Source organism: Oryx dammah, unplaced genomic scaffold, assembly GCF_014754425.2.
Source record: "Oryx dammah isolate SB20612 unplaced genomic scaffold, SCBI_Odam_1.1 HiC_scaffold_17, whole genome shotgun sequence".
NCBI classification, from domain to species: domain Eukaryota; kingdom Metazoa; phylum Chordata; class Mammalia; order Artiodactyla; family Bovidae; genus Oryx; species Oryx dammah.
In genome coordinates this window covers 16882373-16898168 of record NW_024070201.1, presented here as the reverse complement: position 1 = coordinate 16898168, position 15796 = coordinate 16882373, and the positions used below count along the sequence as shown (strand labels likewise).

General features: G+C 41.3%; 1 protein-coding gene across 1 annotated transcript in view; it reads right to left on the bottom strand.

The window, feature by feature from the left end:
- CUL5 (cullin 5) overlaps positions 1-14390 on the bottom strand; it is a 128356-nt gene extending 113966 nt beyond the window's left edge. The window contains exon 1 of the mRNA XM_040257920.1: positions 13966-14390. Coding sequence (XP_040113854.1) covers positions 13966-13989 — 24 coding nt within the window. The 5' untranslated portion in view covers positions 13990-14390. The remainder of the gene's footprint in view (positions 1-13965) is intronic.
- Positions 14391-15796: the final 1406 nt, after the last annotated feature.

Sequence of the window (15796 nt, the reverse complement as noted above, 5' to 3'; positions counted from 1 at the left end):
TGAAGAGACGGATTGAATCCGGGTGTGGTTTTCCCCAGTCAAACAGGAGAGAAGCAAAGGAGTCAAAGTGTATTTCGGGGAGTGATTATAATTACTGAATGAAAAACTTAGGCTGGGAAAGTAAGGGGAAGAGAAAGGACAAGATGATGAAAGACAGAGACCTGTGCTTCCAACCAGGATGCAACAAGTGCCAGACTTCCCCTTCTGCCTAAACGGCTGGAAAGCCAAAGGGCAGTACAGGACAGTATTTCCTGAAAAGGTACACAAATGGGGGTGAGCCTTACAAATGCCCAAGTATGCTACCTATGAGTAGAGTTTTCAGGACTGAGCATAACCAGAGGGAACCCAAATAGCCTGGTGGTTTTACTAAGATTAGGAGACAGAGTTCAGAGTTCGGGAGGCCAAAGTGATGAAAATATGTGGCACAGAGTATCAGAAAAAGGAACTAACTGTACAAGCAGGGAGCTCTGGAGATGTGCAGAGGAGTCCCTTCAAGCCTCTGACTATTAAATATTGACCCATACATGTAAGTGAGAAAATTATCAGAGTCTGGGGAAACAACTATTTGAAAGAAACAGAACACTCGCCAGAGTCCACACGGGCCTATAATGGGTCATATTTCCACCAGGCAGAGTGGAAACACTCCTTAACATGCTAGGTATCCAGCAGTTTTCAGAAAAGTACTGCATCTATAACGATACCAACGTACCCCTAACCTTCAGTGTTGTTCAGACCCACTCTAACAAAACTCAATAAAAGCAAGCTTTAGAAAGATCAAACTGATTTCAAGTAACTTAACTTTGCCATAGCCAAATCTAAAAATATTTAAAGGAAATTTTAAAACTCCAGTTCCTAAACCATAAAGCTCACAATGTCTGAAATCCAATGAAAAATAATTAAGCAGGTCAATATTATGTGGCAGCCCGGATGGGAGGGGAGTTTGGGGGGGATGGATACATGTATACATATGGCTGAGTCCCTTTGCTGCTGTAACTGTCACAACATCATTAACTGGCTATGCATGGACTGTAGCCCAGTCAGGCTCCTCTGTCCATGGAATTGTCCCGGCAAGAACACTGGAGTGGGTTGCCATTTCCTCCTCCAGGGGATCTTCCCAACTCAGGGACTGAACCTGCATCTCCTGTTTCTCCCGCACTGGCAGGAGACTCTACCACTGAGCCAACTATTCCGATATAAAAAAAAAGTTTAAAAAAAATTATCAAGGAGACAAAGAAGCAGGGAAATATAAACCCACGATCAGGAGAAAAACCAAACCACAGAACCTGATCCAGAAATGATGTGGATGACAGTTTTAGTAGACAGTAATGTTAAACCAGCTATTATACATGTACTCCACACATTTACAAGAAGATAGTAGAAAGCGTAAACATCACAGAAACAAAAGATGTTTTCAAACAAGTATCAGGGAGGATAAATTAGGAATCTGGGATTAATATATACATACTTACTATAAATAAAACAGATACCAACAAGGACCTACTTTATAGTACAAGGAATTATACTGAATATTTTGCAACCTATAAGGGAAAAGAATCTGACAAAGAATATGTGTGTGTGTGAATAACTGAATCACCTGTAACTAAAGCAACATGGTAAACCAACTATACTTCAATAAATAAATAAAATTTAAAATGAAAAGAATATCAGTGAGCAGTGAGACAACCTCAAATGACCTCACCTACATATAACCAGAATCTTGGGGTACAGAGAATATTTGAAGAAATAAAGGCCAAAATGTTTCCTAATTTGGTGAAAACTATAAACCCACAGACTTAAGATATTAAATGATAAGTAGAATCAGTGAGTTGGAGACTCTAGTGGAGCCGAATTATCAGAATAGGAGCACTAGACTGAGTTAGAAAACAGAAGGAGGTAAGAGTACGTCCGATGCTTGAAACTGTAATGAAAAAAATTTCCCTGATGGTCCAGTAGCCAAGACCCCATACTCCCAATTGCAGGGGCCTGGGCTTGATCGCTGCTCAGGGATCTAGATCCCTCATGCCACAACTAAGACTTTGCACAACCAAATAAATAAAAAAAAAATATAAGGCATATGGCTATACAAGCTAATAAATCTTGTATTTGTGATAAATGTGGTACAAAAGAGTGTTTCCTTTTACCTTCAAATAGTCTCCTTTACATTTCCATGGGTAGCTCAAATATTTAAGATCTGTGGGAAAAAATATGAGTTCAGCTATTTTTAGCCTCTATCATTTAACTTCAATATAGATCATTCTCATCACTGTGATCATTTTACTTTAAATATCTGATTGCTAATCATGTGTCAGATTCTGAATACTTACAAATATTAATTCATTTAATTTTTACAACTACCCTATGTGTTAGGTGACACTTAGAGGTGAGAAAACTATACACTGCAACCTGAGACTGGGTTAGATCACTTCCCTCAGGTTACAAGCACTAAGTGCAGAGCAAGGGGTCAAGTCCAAGCAGTTTAGTTCTGTCACATTCTTAAACACTCCCTGGATCCTTCCTGGAAGAGGACTGGTGGGACTTCTAAACTATGGACCAGCTTCAGCCCTTGGCTTCATCTCATCAGGCTTATAAATTGAAGGGAAAAAAATCTATGATTATAAAAATTTAGTGGCAATTATCTAGAAGTCACAAAGTGAAAGCATCAATACATAAAAGACATATTTCTCTTTAAACCTGGCGGAGGAGTAGGACACTATTTTCCAAAAAAGTTTAAAATTTTTTTTCCACTGAAATGAAAAACCTCACATTATGCTTCCCTTTAAAACTTTTACATTTCTTTTGACCCATAAATGGGGAGTCAAAAAAAAGAAAAAAGGCTTTTAGGTTTTCTTTAAAGGCAAAAAAAAATGTTTACACAAATTCTGATGATGCCTGTATTTTTAAAAACCCAAACAACTAATTTTAAGGAGGAAAAAATAACTACTAATGAAAGAGTTTGAACTTATTGGGGTTCTTTATCATTTATTATTACAACTTAATTCATTCAACAAACATCTGAGTGCTTACTGTAGAAGAATTATGCTAGTCACTGGGACACATAAATGAAAGGTTCTCAAGTAATTCACTTGCTAGTACAGTGTCTCTGACTTTAATGAATGGCTGGTGGGATCACTGATCACAGAAGACATGGCAGGAGAATGACGCATTTGAGTTGGAAGGTTTGTAAGTGGCGATGCATTTTGGATGTTGTCCAATAAAAGCAAATGCTGAAGTTATAACTCCTCATATTCTTTTTTTCTGTGTTCTCCCTTCTTTATTTTAAATAAGATAAAAACTTATCTACTACTGAACTGCTTTTTACTTAAGATCTCTCCCTGAGGGCTAAGGAGGGAAAAAAATCAGTGTAAAGTTTCTCACAATTAGAAGACAGAGAATAAAAACACTAAAATAAAGATGAAAAATAAAACAGGCGAGCAAAGGTTCAGCTCCGTTTCCCGGCTCTAATCAGTACAAAGAATCAGGATCTCTTAATACAGCATGTTGGCTGCCCAGACTCAAATTAAATACATTCAGCTTTACCTGAAAAATACTGCCTAGTAGAATAATCAGTTATAAAACAGATTGACAATGAAGTTCCACAATCTCATATTTATAGCCCTGTTGTTTGTTTCAAACAAACAAGCAAGCATCAGAAAATAAATTACAGAAAAAATAAATTTTTGTAATGCCCTGCAGTGGGTGGAGGTGTTACAGGTCAGAAATGAAAGATGCTTTATAGATCTGTCTAGAATATATCATTGCTTTAAAAATCTGCACACCTCCCACTGAAATTCACAACTGCTTTTTCAAGCGATGAATTCAACTACAATCCCATGTTATTTAATCCCAACAAAGAGTAGATGCGTAACTGCTTATACACAAATATAAAATTTGTATCATGCTAAGAAGTAGGAGTGCTTCAGTAAACACAAGAAAAAAAGAAAACCCTGCTGGCTTGCAAAATGTTTTAAAAGTAACAGAGTCATTTAAAAAAAAAATCTAGTTGGCTATGCCAGGTTTTTAGTTGCGGCACACAGGATCTTCCATCTTCATTGTGGCATTCAGGTTCCTTAGCTGCAGCGTGCGAACTCTTATCTGCAGCATACGAGATTTAGTTCCCTAACCAGGGACTGAATTCAAGCCCCCTGTACCGGGAACACAGTCTTAGTCACTGGATCACCAGGGAAGTCCCAACAGAGTCATTTTTAAATTACTCACTTACTTTCCAATAAAATAATCCAAACACTGACCTATTAGTTTGCCCTGAAAATGTCCAAAAATCCTAATACAACATATAAGACAAAACATACATACCCCTACCAAATTGTGCAAACAATATCACAACAATATGTTATAATGATGTCAAATGTTGCATATTTAGAAGGAAACAAAGAATGTAATTATTTTGCTATAGGTCTTCTTGCTACATCTTCACGGATGACAAAAACAAAAGAAAAGTTAAGGAGAAGTTGTAAGCAAGGCAAGACAAGAAATAACAGTCACACAACTGATAGCAATTACTTTTTGTCACCTGTATTCTTTCACGCCTATAACATTTTTACCACAATACAAAGAGCTTAGTTGTTTAATGTTTCTATTTGTTCCCTCTTTGAAGTTCCTAGTTTAGAATTCCTTGGCGGTCCAGTGGTTAGGACTCACTGCTTCCACTGTAAAAGGCCATGGATTTGATCCCAGGTCAGGAAACTAAGATCCTGTATGCCACACAGTGTGGCCAAAAAAAAAGTTCCCAGTTTATTGAATGTGGATTATATCCAATGATGGCCTTCTAATAACTTTCAAAAGAAAACAAATCTGTATATTTTAGAATTTTTGTGTAAATTATGAGGCTAGCTATTTGAATGTGTGGGTTCCCATAACATCTACAAGCCACTATTGCTCTCAGTTATGTGATATGAAACCACATTTGCAATCCCCATTAACCAAAAGAACCACAAAACTACAGTACGTATTTGAATACTAGCAATTCTCACTATGTTCCAGCCACATCACCCTTTTAAAGATGTTACTCAAATATGCCAAGCTTACCACCGCGCCTCAGACCTTTGCCTAGAAAGCAGATCATTCAGGTCTCGGGGTCACTGTCACCTCAGAGAGGCCTTCTCAAGCCACCCGAAGGAAAATGCCCTTCCCTTTTCCTTTCTGCAAATCCAGAGCCAAGATCTAAAGCCAGTAAAACAGCTACTTTGATTAGCTATGAGAATGAAATTTTAATTCAGACTAAACAGTACTTTTTTTTTTTTGGCCACATTACTCGTCTTATGGGATCTTAGTTCTCTGACCAGGTGTCAAACCCAGCACTGCCCCCTCGGCCCTGCCCACAGTGGAAGCACAGGGTTCTAACCACTGGACCACCAGGGAATTTCCTAAACAGTACTTGGAAAAAAAAAAAAACAGAAAGCTCTGGGATCTGGCTGAAATGTCATCAAATAGCAGGAAAGAACAATTCAATAGAACGTAACTGAAAGCTATACTTACAGGAAAAATGACTTTCTGTTGTAAATAAGGAAGCAAAATAGTGGCACCATCTTCTGAGCACTCTTGATTATACTGTTTTCATCACAGACCTCATTACTATAAAAACCACCCAAAGTGTTACTTATTCCTTTAGTGTCAGTATTTAAACATTATAAATATAAGCTCCAAAGAACTTGGGACCTTGTCTATCATATTCACTACTGTGTTACTGACACTTAAAATAGAATCCAACAGAGAGGGGATAGAAACGTATTTGTGGAATGAACAAGCCCAGTTATACGGATCAAATATCCTTGATATTACCTTTATGTACTCCAAGTATAATGACCTATGTTTTAACCTGAGCTGTAACTTGTTCCTTTACAGAGCCTATCAGGCACCAGTCACAACCACAACTGGGCACTGTTTTCTCTTTGGCTCTGTCCTTTCATTCTTTCTGGAGTTATTTCTCCACTCTTCTCCAGTAGCATATGGGCACCTATCCACCTGGGGAGTTCATTTTTCAGTGCTACATCTTTTTGCCTTTTCATACTGTTCATGGGGTTTTCAAGGCAAGAATACTGAAGTGGTTTGCCATTCCCGTCTCCAGTGGACTACGTTTTGTCAGAACTCTGACTACGCCAAAGCCTTTGACTGTGTAGAACACAACAAACTATGGAAAATTCTTAAAGAGATGGGAATACCAGACCACCTTACCCGCCTCCTGAGAAATCTGTATGCAGGTCAAGAAGCAACAGTTAGAACCAGACATGGAACAATGGATTGGTTCCAAATTGCGAATGGAATTTGGACAAGGAATACACAACAAGGCTGTGTATCGTCACCCTGCTTATTTAACTTATATGTAGAGTACACCATGAGAAATGCTGGCCTGGATGAAGCACAAGCTGGAATCAAGATTGTTGGGAGAAATATAAATAACTTCAGATATACAGATGACACCACCCTTACGGAAGAAAGTGAAGAGTAAATCAAGAGCCTCTTGATGAAAGTGAAAGAGGAGAGTGAAAAAAACTGGCTTAAAACTCAACATTCAGAAAACTAAGATGATGGCATCCAGTCCCATCATTTCATGGCAAATAGATGGGGAAACGATGGAAACAGGGACAGATTTTATCTTCTTGGGCTCCAAAATCACTGCAGATGGTGACTGCAGCCATGAAATTAAAATATGCTTGCTCCTTAGAAGAAAAGTTATGACCAACCTAGACAGCATATTAAAAAGCAGAGCCAGAACTGATGCATTGGAAAAGACCCTGATGCTGGGAAAAATTGAAGGCAGGAGTAGAAGGGGATGACTGAGGATGAGATGGTTTGGATGGCATCACTAACTCAATGGACATGGGTCTGAGCAAATTCCCAGAGATGGTGATGGGAAGCCTAGAGTGCTGCAGGCCATGGGGTCACAAAGAGTCAGACAAGAACTGAAGTGAACAGAACTGATTAGGCACAAACTTACTGTATACACTACACCAAGGCAGGAGCCGTGACTTTCTATAATATAACTAGGTTCACTAGGACCCTTGCAAAATACCTAATAAGAAACACTTGTCTTTGTCTCATTTTTCTCTGTCCACCAGCTGGATGCCTAACATCCTCTTGAAATCTCACTGCAACCTAAAATTTCCCTCTTCTAATCCACTGATAAATGATGGATCTCTCACAGTTTATCTTAAACTGTCATTTCCTGTGAGTAGCTTTAAGTAATATATCACCTCCAGATTATGGTAACTGCTCACTCACTTATTTTCACAAAACATGAAAGATTTTCACACTTATAATCAGTTTTATAGTAAGTATCACATATAATACGATTTAGTCTTCTATTCCCACTCCCACCCCTACCCTTGGCCAATATATGCACCCTTGAATTGGTTTTCTCCCTGAGCTGTGAGTGTCAAATGTAACCAGATCTCTAGGTCAGGCCACTGGAGTGAAGGACAGTAGCCCTAAGGATCACATTCCCCTTAGATGCTCATTCAAAAGGGCAATTTCCATCAACCCAATGAAAAGTTAGATTCTAAATAAGGCTCTTGTTTATGTTTAAATAGACATTAAAAAATAATTCCAGTTGTGTATCTTAATCACATTCACTGACATTATTCAAATCTGGGTATCATACTCATATTCTTTGCCAAGCATGTTCTACCAAAGTTTCCCCTGATCATCACCAACAAAAAGTCTACCTTTCTTCAAAATCCAGTTCCAATGCTTTCTAAATAAAACTTTTCTTGATCATCACACCAGAAGTGATCCTCTCTGTCTATGAAAGACCAATCCAACACATGGTAACACTTCTAAAGTTCTTGCCTTAAAACCTTTAATATCTGGTTAATTCCCTAAGACCATGGACATTGTTTCCCATTATTTTTATATCCTGGTGCCTTGCACATGAGTCTATAAAATTATTTTAATAAAAATTAATTCTATACACACTTTGAACCACTCCTTTGTATTTTCATTTTCTTTCCTCTCAAAGAGTAAAACAGTTTCCACTGAAAAAAGTAGTGCTTCACATTTCACTTGTAAGTTTGGACTGTCTTGTGGGCTGCTTTTACACTTCTACTCGTTTCTCTCCCCTTCTCTCTAGAGTTAATTAGAAGGAAATAAAGCCAGAAATTCCTCCCTTTAAGCAACCAACGCTCATTTACTGAGCATCTACAATGCATGGATACTGCACTGGACTTCTCTTTTCAGTCAACTCTCACTCACTTATGGAGCACCTACCATAAGTAAGTTGGCTTAAAGCTTAACATTCAGAAAATTAAGATCATGGCATCCAGTCCCATCACTTCCTGGCAAATAGATGAGGAAACAGTGGAAGATTTTAGTTTTCTGGGCTCCAAAATCACTGCAGATGATGACTGCAGCCATGAAATAAAAAGACGCTTACTCCTTGGAAGGAAAGTTATGACCAACCTAGGCAGCATATCAAAAAGCAGAGACATTACTTTGCCAACAAAGGTCAAGGCTATGGTTTTTCCACTGGTCATGTATGGATGTTGGAGTTGGACTATAAAGAAAGCTGCTGCTCTGCTAAGTCACTTCAGTCATGTCCGACTCTGTGTGACCCCATAGACGGCAGCCCACCAGGCTCCCCCGTCCCTGGGATTCTCCAGGCAAGAACACTGGAGTGGGTTGCCATTTTCTTCTCCAATGCATGAAAGTGAAGTGAAAGTGAAGTTGCTCAGTCGTGTCTGACCCTCAGCGACCCCATGGGCCGCAGCCCACCAGGTTCCTCTGTCCATGGGATTTTCCAGGCAAGAGTATGGAGTGGGATGCCATTGCCTTCTCCTAAAGAAAGCTGAACACCGAAGAATTGATGCTTTTGAACTATGGTGTTGGAAAAGACTCTTGAGAGTCCCTGGGAATGCAAGGAGATCCAACTAGTCCATCCTAAAGGAAATCAGTCCTGAATATTCATTGGAAGGACTGATTCTGAAGCTGAAACTCCAATACTTTGGCCACCTGATGCGAAGAGCTGACTCATTTGAAAAGACCCTGAGGCTGGGAAAGATTGAAGGTGAGAGGAGAAAGGGACGACAGAGGATGAGATGGTTGGATGGCATCGCCAACTCAATGGACATGAGTTTGAGTAAACTCCGGGTGTGGTGATGGACAGGGAGGCCTGGTGTGCTGCAGTCCATGGAGTCGCAAAGAGTCAGACACAACTGAGCAACTGAACTGAAATGAACCATGAATAATCACCACATTAAATGGTTAAAGCATCAACAAATTATAAAGTCCCTAAACTAATAGTGCTTACAATCCAGAAAGGGAGTTAAGATACACAAACAGATCCTGTAACTAACATAAAAGGCAAAACGTAAGTACTTGAAGATACTGATGCAGCGCTATGGTCGTGCAGAGTAGGCAACAACTAATTCCAAATGAGAGCTCTCAGAAAAAAGGAGCTATCTGGGCTGAGTCTTGATGACCTAAATAGGATTTTAACAGGTTGTGGGGTGGGGGGTGGATATTCCTAACACAAGAAACAGCAAACATAAAAAGTCTTGAAGACTCTGCTACAATAATAAACCAAAAAGTAACCAGCAAGGAGGGAGGGAAGGAATGTATGTGTATGTGTGCCTGCAAGCTCATGCACATGTGGGAGGAAGGGGGAGAGAGGGGAAGAAGGAGAGAGATATTAGGGAGAAGACCTCACTAGAAAGATCTCAAAGAATGTGAACTATCAAAGGTATATGAGCAGGAAACTGATACAGTCAGCACTGTGCTCTGGCCTAGCTCTCAGATCAGAGTTAAGAGATAAAAATAGTGAAATCATGGGAGTTAAGACTTGCGGAGGGGTGGGGAGGGTAGGGAGGAAACTACAAAAATAGAGAAATGATGGAGATTAAATCCTGAGAAATAATTATATTGGGAAAGGAGAGAAGGGAGGTCGGTGAGAAACACAAGAGAGGTGAGGATAAAGACGACTGAAACAAAATAACAGGGGACTGGCTGCTAAGTCCTGGTGGGAAAATGTAAGCCGAATAAGAACAAGCAGAAGGAGGCAATGGAGCAGGTGCCTTGGAAAAGAGGAGAACACAGGGGAAACTAGAAAACGTTGTGATATTGACCAAGGAAGTTAAGGCCATTCAAATAGCTAGATAATGTGCTAAGAACTGAATAGGGTTAGGTTCAACAAAAAATATTTGAACGGCTATTTGGAGTAAGATGCATGATGCATGCCCAGTCGCTTCAGTCAGTTCCAACTCTTTGTGACCACATGGACTGTAGCCCACCAGGCTCTTCTGTCCATGGGATTGTTCAGGCAATTATATTGGAATGGGTTGCTATTTCCTCCTCCAGGGTATCTTCCCGACGCAGGGACTGAACACAAGGCACTTGTGTCTTCTGCATTGGCAGGTGGATTCTTTACCACTGAGCCACCTGGCAAGCCCATAGAAAGTGAAGTCACTCAGTTGTGTCCAACTCTTTGCGACCCTATGGACAGCAGGCTCCTCTGTTCATGGGATTTTCTAGGCAAGAGTACTGTGGGTTGCCATTTCCTTCTCCAGGGAATCTTTTCAACCTAGGGATCGAACCCAGGTCTCCTGCACTGTAGACAGACACTTTACCATCTGAGCCACCAGGCAAGCCCATAAGCAACTGGTAATTGCATATGTCAAAATATACAACACAAAATCTTTGTGTATCCAAAGGAGTTCTATTATCCAGCAAAGGTCTACTTGCTTTAGTGAATACATTATTAATACAATCAAATTCCAATATGAAAAAAGTAGGTGGTTTCTATTGCATTAGGTTTTTACTTTTAAGTTTCTTAACAAAGTTCTGAATCATGTTATCTTTCAAAATATATTAGCTATCCCTCCAAACTCTTCATCCACAAATTCAATACACTTAACTTCTTACTGGTACACAGGAAGAGGGCATTATTTTTCAGCAGAATACTAAAGGCCTCCCTTCAGCACTGATGACATTACTCATCATTCTTCAGATACAGCTGTTTACCCGATAGTCAAATTCTAACTGTATTCTTTTCTAGGCCACACTTCTCAATTTTGACCATCAGTTCAGTTCAGTCACTCAGTCGTGTCTCTTTGCGACCCCATGAACCACATAAGACATGGTAATTCTGTCAAATATGCTCTGATGAAATCTAATTGCACCATATCCAAGGCATCTGTCTAGTGAACCAGCCTATTAAACCTGTCAAAAAAGGAAATGAGGCTAACTTGGCCATTCCCTAGCCAGATCTATAACTATTCAAGGTATTACCAAACTTGAATTTATTTATTGATCTATTTATATTTTAATTGAAGTACAGTTGATTTACAATGCTGTGTTAATTTCTGCTTTATAGCAAAGTGATTCAGTTATACACCCACACACATAAATATATACAATCTTTTCAATGTTCTTTTCCACTGTGGTTTATCACAGGATATTAAATATAGTTCCTTGTGCTATATAGTAAGTAGCACCTTGTTGTTTATCCATTCTATTTTCTATATATACAGTAGTTTGCATCTGCTAATCCCAAACTCCCAGTCCATCCCTTCCCCTTAACCTCCTCCAGACTTTAATTCAAATGACCCTATGAATTCTGGTAAGGGTCTCCCTGCCATTTCTCCAAGACAAACTTCCTACTTTTTCATTAACTATTTCTAAAGGCATAAATACAAGACAATCCACCCTCCTTCCCCGCCATCCACACACTTCAATAAAGAGAGAAAAAAAGGAAAAAAAAGTTTTCTGACCAATGTAAATAAAGAAACTTTTGGTGATATAGATAAAAGAATCAAATGTTTACTTATAATATCCATTGTTAGTTGTATGTATTTAAAAATCACATACTACATAAAATATTGAGAAATTCTTTTTCCCCCTTTTCAACATCTCATTAAATAATTTTATTGAAAATTTTCCAGTGTATCTGTCATCTTTTCGTATTCACTAGAGACTGTGACTTTTACCAGTTTTGTCAAAACATTATCACTTTCCTTTTATTTATAAAAGTTATTTGAGTTACAGAACTGCTTGAATTATGATCTTTTTAACCTAAGTCCTAAGCACCTATTTCTATACATTCAGGTGTCATTTTCAGTTTATAGGTGGGTGTGTGCTATACATATAGATTTATAATCTCTACAAGGTAACGACTTAAAAGTATTGAATGAAGGAGCTTCAGACTTATATCTCCTCCAAACAATGCTTTGTAAGGCTTTGTATGGAGTAGAATAAAGTGACTCACTCTTTTCTGAGACACAAATCTGGGAGGAAAAAAGACTTTGCTTTATATCCACGTTATCAATAAGTCAAAAATTAACAATTACTTCTTAAACACATTTCAATTAATAAAATACACTATTGGTTATGTAAATGCATGGATACATTAACAGGAGTCTTTGCAAGTTAAAGTTTTCTTTCTGAATTAATATATTAGAACTTTGCTATACTGCTATAAAAGAAGTGAGTTACTCAACTCCCATGAACTGGTCTTCTTAGAGAAACAGCAGTAGTAACTGTAGCAATTTATGTGTATTGCATGCCAGTTAAGATCCAGGCGCTGTTTTAAGATTATATATATACTAACTCAATCTTCACAAAGTTCCTATGAAATAAATGCTACTGATAATTTCATTATATTGATGAGGAAACTCAGGAACAGAGAGAAACTTGCCCAAAGTCATGGAGCAGAAATTCTAAGTAGCAGAAATTAGGTCTAGTTCTAGGTCCCGCCCTCTTTTAAAAGAAGACGCGGGGTTGGGTAGGAGGGGTGGGGCGGGGCGAGGCGAGGGGCGGGGCGAGGGGCGGGGCGGGGCGGTGTGTATGTGTTTGTGTATGTGTTTGCTCAGGCGTGTCACTCTTTGCGACCCTCTGGACTGTAGCCTACCAGGTTCCTCTCTCCATGGAATTCTCCAGGCAAGAACACTGGAGTGGGTTGCCATTCCCTTTTCCAAAAGAAGACACACTACCTCTAAAATTAGTAAAATTAGAGGGACTAATACAGTTAGTATCAGTAGTCTAAAGAAGACAAGAATGAGGTTACACTAAGTTTTAATATATTTTCTATTCTCTATCAACACTGTCTGAAGGCCTAACTGACAGGGTTTTTGAGGGAGAAGTAGTTCATCCACTACCCCCATTTCAGTAATACTTTTAAGGTATAAAGTATTGCCTACTACAAACATACCACAGACGAAACTAGTGTCATGCCTTCCTCCTTCTTCTCCCAACTTTGTAACTGATGGTAGAGAATCTGCTTCTCTGGGCCTAGATCCCCCTTGCTATGCCAAGTACATAAAACTAACTTTAGCGGTTGTCTTTGATAAGGCAACTTTCCTAAGCCCTAAGCCAACGGCAGTGCTTCCACTGTAGTCATCTGGTTGCGTGCTGTAATGGGGTTGAAGAACAGTTTCCTAAGTTAAAAAGGGTAAACATACGAACTCAAGAAAGGAAGAAGAGAAGGGAAGGTGTAGCCCGCCGTTAAGGGAGGGAGTTGGGGCTTCAGGGGCAGCCTTCTGACTTGGAATTCCGCGCAGACAGAATGAGAAGAGAAACTGAGGAGGTGGGGGTCCAAGTCATTAAAACCTGTTAGCAACATTTTCTGGGATTTTCTTTTTTTTTTTTAATCCGTCTGAAGACTCCCGCTTCAGAAGAAACTGAGACCCTAAGGACACTAACTGACCGATCCGTCAGGACGCTGCACCACCTTTCTTCCGGGGTCCCGGGCCAGCGCTGGCCCCTTGAGACCACGGCCCGCCGTCAGCCCTCGGCCGGGCCTTTCATACACCAGGCAACCGGCACCAGGGACAACCAGGGCCTCTCGACCCCAAGGCCGGAGAATCGCGTTCCACTCCTCGGCGGCTGCCTCCCCGGCTTCCCTTCCGGTAGACAACCCCTGAACACTCCCCCATTTCGCCGCTGAACCGGAACCGAGCCATTCCCCGAGAGCTGAACCCACCGCTCCCGGAGTAGAAATCCGAGACGGACTGAGGGTCTTACCTTTAACAGATTAGACGTCGCCATATTCCTTCAACTTAGACTCTCGCGAGACCGCGCGAGATCTCGTGGAGCTCGGTGCCAGGCCACTACTGCAGGCCCGAGTGTCCCACCTGGGCCGAGGGGCCCCCCGGCCCGCGCTGTGGATGTGGTGGGCGCCGGCGTGCACACAGCGCTGACCTCGTCCCTCACTCCCGGAGCTTCCTCGCTCTTCCCTCCCTACATGGTCACCGGGGCCTCCCCGTACGAGAGAGCTCATGCAAACACTCGGGGAGACGGCAGCGGCGAAAGGTGAGAGGGAACAGGAGCCGACCTGAAATCGGAAGAGGAAGCATCAGCTCCACGAGCCTCCCCACTCCTTCAGATGAGCCTCTGTGGTGGCACCCGCAGAGGCCACTGGCAACGAATTTAGCTCGGTTTGGGACCGGCCGCTCTGGTTCGGCGGCCGCGTCACGTGATGCGGCAGGCGGAGCCGCGCTCGGGAGCGAGCGTGGGAGCCTGAAAGCGTCGTGGGCCCAGATCACGCCGCGAGGGCGAGGGGACGCCCTCTGCTGGCAGGAGTATGTGTCTTCCACCGCCGCGTGCTGTGGGGAGGTTACGAAAAAGACATCCTGAGCGAAATGCTTGTAATAGCTGTTTTCAAGAACAGGCTCATAGAAGGGCCCCAAGAAATATTTGTTTGCATGAATCAATGAATCCATGCACGAACGTGTAAACTATTAATATTTCTACTTAAGAGGGCCTGGCACTGAAATAACCTCTAAGAGGTTGATCAGGTATACCAGCACATCCTACACCCTAAGACCCCTACTCTTTATCACTTCAGTTCTCAAACCACTGGCCAAATAAAGGGAATATAATTTATATGTAGAACCTACAATATACCTGTGTGTGCTTTTGAACTGTGGTGTTGGAGAAGACTCTTGAGAGTCCCTTGGACTGCAAGGAGATCCAACCAGTCCATTCTGAAGGAGATCAGCCCTGGGTGTTCTTTGCAAGGAATGAAGCTAAAGCTGAAACCCCAGTACTTTGGCCACCTCATGGGAAGAGTTGACTCACTGGAAAAGACGCTGATGCTGGGAGGGATTGGGGGCAGGAGGAAAAGGGGATGACAGAGGATGAGATGGCTGGATGGCCTCACCGACTCAATAGACGTGAGTTTGAGTGAACTCCGGGAGTTGGTGATGGACAGGGAGGCCTGGCGTGCTGCAACTCATGGGGTCGCAAAGAGTTGGACACGACTGAGCGACTGAACTGAATTGAACAATATACCTAGTATTGTATTCTACACGTTTCCGAACTGTTCATTCATACATAAAATGTGAGAAATAAGTTAGAGCTATAGAGTCCCTTGGACTGCAAGGAGATCCAACCAGTCCATTCTAAAGGAGATCAGCCCTGGGATTTCTTTGGAAGAAATGATGCTAAAGCTGAAACTCCAGTACTTTGGCCACCTCATGCGAAGAGTTGATTCATTGGAAAAGACTGATGCTGGGAGGGATTGGGGGCAGGAGGAGAAGGGGACGACCGAGGATGAGATGGCTGGATGGCATCACTGACTCAATGGACGTGAGTCTGAGTGAACTCCGGGAGATGGTGATGAACAGGAAGGCCTGGCGTGCTGTGATTCATGGGGTCGCAAAGAGTCAGACACAACTGAGCGACTGAAATGAACTGAATAGAGTAAAATAAAGCAGAGAAGAGGGATGCAGTTTTAAACAGAGGGATCCAAGTAGGTCTCACTGAGAAGATGGCATTTGAGCAAAAAGACTTGAAAGCGGTGAAGGAGAATGCCAGGACATATTTGGGACGAGAGCATTCCCAATAGGGGGGA